The 6,453-nt window shown below is 63.9% G+C and overlaps 1 protein-coding gene across 1 annotated transcript in view; it reads right to left on the minus strand.

Annotated features, from left to right (window-relative positions):
* Nucleotides 1-6,195, minus strand: part of PLK5 (polo-like kinase 5) — a 14,361-nt gene extending 8,166 nt beyond the window's left edge. The window contains 1 exon segment of the mRNA XM_012729426.1: nucleotides 6,139-6,195. Coding sequence (XP_012584880.1) covers nucleotides 6,139-6,195 — 57 coding nt within the window.
* Between the last annotated feature and the right edge of the window lie 258 nt (nucleotides 6,196-6,453).

Here is a 6,453-nt window from a genome sequence, read left to right on the forward strand (position 1 = left end):
GGCCGGGCAGGAGGAAGGGGCCCACTAGGGGTGTCATATATGAGGGACACTGGACAGTGGAAGGAGACAGGATTTGGGGGCCGGTGGGTGGACACTGGAGTTTGTCGCTAACCCCGAGGAGAGGCAGGAGATGAGAGGTCAGGGTGGGCGTGGGTCCAGGAGAGAACCACGGGGAGCAGGTCTGAGCCACCCCAGACTGCCAAATTCGTTCCCTGCATTCTCTCATTCACCCATATAGTCACCCGAACTGGCCTGTCCCCATTTGACAGGAGAGCACTTTGAGGCTGGGAGGGCAAGTTGCTTACCCAGCCAGGAGGAGACAGCTGGATTTGAATCCAGGCAGCTACCTCCAGTATTAATCCCCGCGTGTTACATAAGACGATGAATGGGGAGGGGTTAGCAGGGCTCCCTGTGGCTAGAATCAGGCCTTGGAATTTTCCAGAGAGATTTCAGAATCCACTGAGCTATACCACCAGGAGCAGGAACCCCCTTCCAAGTTGGCACATGTCTGCCTGGCATGCCAAAAGGGGGCATCAGGGTGTGGGACCCCTGTGGGGAGCCCCATTATGTTGAAGAGAGCAAGTGCCAGGGACTGGCCTTGGCACCAGGGCCGTCTGGAGTGACTGGGGAGCCTGAGTCCCCACTGACGAGACAGGTGCAGAGCAGAGGCTGGAGGGCCACAGGTGAGAACCCCCACTGGACGGGGCTGGCGCTGAGAGCCAGGGGCGTCTATTGGTGTGTCGGCCCTGTGCCCAGGCGGACCGGCCCTCAGAAGATGGCAGCCAGGCAGCAGAGGACTCCACGGAGGCAGCGTCGGGCAGCAAGGCGCCGGCCCAGCCCCTCTGGGCGGTGGGGGAGGGGCTGTTCTTAGCCCCACGTTGTTCAGGAGGAAACGGAGGCTCTGGAAGGCACATGCAAAAGCCCAGGGTGAGAAACCGTGGCTGAGCCCCGTCTGGAGCACAGGTCGGGGTGTGTCCAGAACCCTGTCCCCCACAGCGCCCCCCAGGCAGTCAGACGACTGAGTCCACTCTGCTCCCAGAAGCTTCTCCCGGGAAAGCAATCCCAGGTTCTTGGCTGGGAGCCCATAGCCGGCCTGTCCACGGACGGCCTCGCACGGAGACCAGCGCCCAGCCCTCACGTGCTCCCCTGGCCGAGCCTCCACCTGGGTGGGGGACCTCGCTCCCTGCAGCCCCCGAGGGAGACTCCTCCCAGCACCACAGGGTGAAAGAAAGTTTGGCAAAACACAAGACACCCGTGCTCACAGCGGCGACTCCCCGGCCAAAGGCAGGCGCGACCGGTGCGTCCGTGACAGGTGAGAGATTAACAGACGGGGAGGCCTGGAGCAGCCGCGGGGGGCAGCCAGACGCGGGCCACACCGCTGAGTCCGCTGACGAGAACCGTCCAGGCGGGCACAGCCACGGAGAGCGGGTTCGTGTGCGGGGACTGGGGCGATGGGGACGGAGTTCCAGTTGGGGACCCTGAGAACGCGCCGAGCCGCAGAGCCTCAGTGACCGGAACGGCACATCTGTGCTCGTGTATTTTGCCATGATTAGAAAAAAGAAAAACACTTTAGACTCCCCACTCCCTCAGAACACAGCCTTCCCAATCGGGGGCTTACAACGCCCCCACTTACAGATGAGCAGTTTGGGGTGTTCCACAGGGGGCTGCCTGGCCCTCCAGTGCCGCCCCCCGGGTGCTGGGTGCTTGCCGGCTGGCGCCCCAGCCTGTGCCCACCCGAGCCCCGGGCTCCAGGCCCCGGGCCTGGCTTCCCTCGGCTGCTCCTCGCTGACCTGAGGTAACTCCCCAGAGTCAGCAGATTTCCTAAGAGAAGTGCTGGGACGCGTCACTCAAAATACCTGCGCAGGTGGAGCGGCTGCTGAGGCAGCACTGAGTGGGCTCCCTGCAGCCTCGAGGGATGCTCTTGGGGCCAGGCGCGGTCAGCAGAGGCCCAGCCCGGCACTACCGTCCTTTCTGAGGGCGCCGGGAGGCGCGCAGCGGCGTGACTCAGCCTGGCTCCCGGCCCTGAGGTGGCCGGGCTCCCTGGTGCCAGAACTCGTGACTCCCCACCGTCCACACCGGCCCCCGGGGACAGAGGCCCATGTGCAGAGTGGGTAGAAGGCCCCCCACACCGACTGCCAGGAACCCGTGATGGTGGGGGGCTGTGGGAGGGAGTGGGGTGCACTCCCGGGACCAGCCCTCTCCTCACCTCCCAGTCTCTCACTGCCCACAGTCAGTGTCAGCACCGTCTCCGCCTCGTCCTCCTCCCAGGACGGCCTTCTGCCCAGCTCCCCCACCGTCCGGCCGAAGCTTCCCGGCTTGCCTTGTCATCCTGGCTGCTGGGCTCAATTCCAGCGTTATCGGGGCTGGAGGGGAGGGACTGTGGCCTCCTCCCTCTCTGGGCTCCCAAAAGCAGAGCCTGAAGCAAGGGTCTAGTGCAAGCTCCCGAGGGGTGGGTGGAGCCGGGAGAGAGCTGGCGACCTTGGTGGCGCCCTGGGTACAAGGAGCCTCAAAACTGCTGCTCAAGGTGAGGAGGAAAGGAGACCCACGCACTGGTGTCTGCCCTCCCCGGCCTGGGCCCTGGTGTCTGCCCTCCCCGGCCTGGGCCCTGGTGTCTGCCCCCCCAGCCTGGGCCTCTGCCCAGCGCCCAGCAGTGCCCAGCTTAGAAAAGCCAAGCAGCTCACGCAGATGGTCCACTCTGCAGTCCAAAGAGTGATGGAGCGAAAAGGTGGACAGAGCAGAGCTGTGCTGGGCTCAGCCACTCCAACCTTTGCCCTTTGACCTGTGATACTGGAACACCGCCTACCCACGGCTACGGGGCGGGGTGGACAGGGCCAGGAGGGGATTCAGCGGCAGTGATGGGCCCCTGCCGCCACAGATGCCTGACAGAGGAGCCCCGGGGGCCCAAGGGACATGGCGCTGGGGGCAGAATTGGGTGCTCTCCCGCCCAGGGCCCTCCGCACAAGCCCCGCGCAGTTCGCTTTATTGTGTCAGGGGACGTGTCCACAGCTCCAGGAGTCAAGGTGTAGTGTGAGGGCTTGGGGTACGTGGTGCTGGTGATGAGAGGGGGCAGACAATCCGGGGCCTTTGCAACTTTCTAGAGCTCTAAAGCCCCAAATTAAAGTTTTATTTAGGGCCACCCTGGTGGCCTAGGGGTTAAATCTCAGCATATCACCCTGGGGTGACCCCCAGGGCACAGCAGACCCCTCCGGCTGCCCCCCTGCTCCCCTCAGCAGTGGGTTTCAATGGATTTGCCTGTTCTGCTCCCCACTTTGTCTCTGGTGAATCCTCTCACCCCCCGCTCCTCTAGCCTGTACCCCAGTACTTCTATGCAAAAGAAAAAAAAAACCCAGACTATTAAAAAATTTATTTTAAAAATATCAATTGAAAGACCGTTACAAAAAATTCACATACAACCTGTACCAGTCACCCATAGTCCTCAGGAGCTTGGGGGCAGAGCTGGGTTTGCTCCTCGCCCTGCTCACCTCGCCCGCCACACAGGCCTCCCTGCGGGCCTGGCTCCCCCCGGCCCCTCCCACCGCTCCCCTGGGCGCTCTCAGCATCTGCTGGGAACATCCGCCTTCTGCTCACTGTCCCTCACCCACCACTTCCTGCCTGGGGTGTCCCCATCTCAGACAAGCCCCCCACACCCCTCCTGTCTGCCCCCAAAGAATCTCAGGGTCTGCTGACAGGTGACTTCAATTCACGGCCCTTTCTGCTGTGAGAGTTTTACAATTATGCAAATATTTGACCCCCCCAACCATGGAAGCCCAAGGACCTGTAGGGAAACATGAACGAATGAATGCCTAAGATCTACCCCATCGCTTTCACTGTAATTGTGGTAAAATGCACAAAATATAAAACTCACCAGTATCGCATTAAGTGAATTCAGAGGTGTGCCACCCCTACCTCTCTAGTTCTGGCACATTCCATCATCCCTAAAGAAAACCCCGCCCACGTCAACAGTCACCCCGACCCTGGCCGTGCACCCACTCCCGGCTGTGGGTGTTTTTCACCAGCACACTCGCCCCGAGTGGCCTCTACCCGTTCTGAGTGTCCTGAGCTACACTCTGGGCCTCTCTCTGGGTCTGCTGAGTCCAGAGGCTGGAAGCGCAGTCTCGAGGCAGGAGGCAGAAAGATGCCGCGTCTTCACGTTATCTGGTGACCCCACGGGGCGAGGGCCTGATGCATGGCACGGAGCCTCCTGAATGCGCTCCCATGAGGATGTAAGTCCTCTGGCCACACGCCCTGTAGGACCTAGCGCCTCAGTGCTGCGGAGCTGCCCGGGCCCAAAGTCTGCTCTCTGCACTGCAGAAAGGCAGGTGCCTTCTGTCTGCGCCTCTCACAGGACACAGCACCTGTGCACCCGCTTGCCGTCTGTATACGCTCTACGGAATGCAGGGCGCAGGCTGTCACTCACGCTCAGGTGAAGTTCACGTCCACGGCAGCGTGCACTGCCCCCTGCACGTCCTGTTACAGGGCAAAGCACCCCTGACACATTCCAGAGCACCGCGCCCTGACCTGCCTCTCCAGGGCCAGCGCTGCTGCCACTCTGCAGCGCACAGCCTGCTGCATGCCAGCACTGGACGGGGGTCAGGGTGGCCGAGGGAGCGGTCTTCCTGGCGGGGCCCCTAGGCCAAGCCCGATTATTTCTGATGTCCCTCAGGCCCCAGTTCATAGCTCAGCACACACTAGGAGCTCTGCAGAGGGGCCCTGCCGTCCTCTCTTGAGCTCCGTCCCCCAGGCTTAACAACTGACCCACCGATGTGGCCCGCTGACCCCTTCTCCATCGCTGGCCACCCCGCTTCCTCTCTCAGCCTCTGGGCCCCTACACCCTACTATCCCCCTCCCCCAGCCTGGCTGGTCTCCAGTCTGTCCATGTTCTTGCTCCATGGGCCCTTGGAGCGCTGAGGGTGCCGGGGTCCCTCTCAACCAGACCTGGCCCCCCGAACTGTCCGTGACGTCGCTCGGTGTCTTAAGGTGTCCCAGCCTAGACTTGTCAGGCAGTGACCTCTGGACTTGCCCTCCCCTCTCGCCTACTCTCAGCAAGTGGGGCTCCTCCCTCGCCCACCCCTGCGATCTGCCCAAGCTCCTCCCTGGCCTCTCCCCAGCGTCTGCCCCAGGGGACCCATCACACGGCTCCTGCAACTCGGAGCCAGGAGCCGCCAGGGCGCCTCACCCCATCCACACCCCGGGACAGGCCTGCCCCCAGGACCCCCGCCGCTCCCCCTCGCTGCTTCCCTGGCCTCCAGCTTCTGCACCCACAGCCACAGGTGTGGCTCTTCACCCCCACCTCCCCTGTCCCCACCCCACTGGCCCCTCTCTGAACTCCTCCCTACCCCCACCCAGGCTACAGCTCCACACACCCCCCCCAGGGCCGGCTCATCCCAGCCTCAGGCTTTAGCGAGCACCCCCTCAGCCGCTGCCGCCTCCCCTCCCGTGGCAAGTCTTTCAGCGGCGGAGGCCTTCCTGGCTCCCCACTTCGCAGCAGGCCTGGCTACACCTCTGGGTGTCCTTGCCAGGTGTGATGAGGCCCCCCAGGGGCTGCCAAGCCTCAGGAGTGCGCTGGGCTGGGTGGTCCGCAGCTGGATGGCACACAGTGGGCCTTCAACAAGCGTTGACTGAGTGGACCGTGGTGTCTGGTCTCCCCCCGCGCTGGAGGGCAGAGCAGAACTCGCACCCCGAGTCTCTGGTGGGCAGGGATGGCAACCCCAGGTGGGCTTTGGGGAGAAGAGGGGTGTCCAGTCGTCTTGGCAGAGCCTGAGGCGGAGGGGCAACACAGCCATGACCCCAGGTGCCCCCATCTCCTCAAGCGGCCCACCCACGGGGAGCATCTCCGGAGGAAGCCAGCAGCTGGGGGAGGGGCGGCCAGAGGGTGCCTGCTGCCCTTCGCCCTTCGGGGTGGGGGAGAGGCTGTGCAGACAGTGGTCCCGGAAGGGTGAGGTTGCGGGGAGCCCTGAGGTCAAGGTGTCCTCACCAGTCCGGGAAAGAGGGAAGTCCAGAGGGAGTGTCCGGTGGAGGACCCGCTGGTCTCGTGGAGGGACGAGATGGGAAACAGACTGGAAAGGGTCTGCGCCCCGTGAGGGAGAGGGAGCCCCGGGTCCAGGACTGAAGCGGGGTGCGGCTCATCCCGGTGCTGACAGCCGCGCCCGGGAATGCGCGGTCAAGAGGGGGCTCCACGCCCTGCACACCCGGCATTCGCTAGAGTGGGCGCCCCATAGTCAGAACCCAGGCGAAGGGCCCGGAGTAGGATGACCCCGGGCCGCGCAAGATCCAGGGGTTGGAGTGGTGACCAGGAAGGGGAGCCTGTCCGGCCGCGCCCTGCGCCGGTGGAGAAGGTGCCGGGCTCGCGCTGCGCAAACCCGGTTTGCGCGCGTTCCGGGGCCCTGAGCTCGGCGCCCGGAATAGCAACCCCGGGGTGGGGTTAGGAGGGGTCAGTGCCCGCGCGGCTCTCCC

The sequence above is a fragment of the Condylura cristata genome, unplaced genomic scaffold (genome assembly GCF_000260355.1).
Source record: "Condylura cristata isolate star-nosed mole 26May11 unplaced genomic scaffold, ConCri1.0 scaffold00025, whole genome shotgun sequence".
In the NCBI taxonomy this organism is placed as follows: domain Eukaryota; kingdom Metazoa; phylum Chordata; class Mammalia; order Eulipotyphla; family Talpidae; genus Condylura; species Condylura cristata.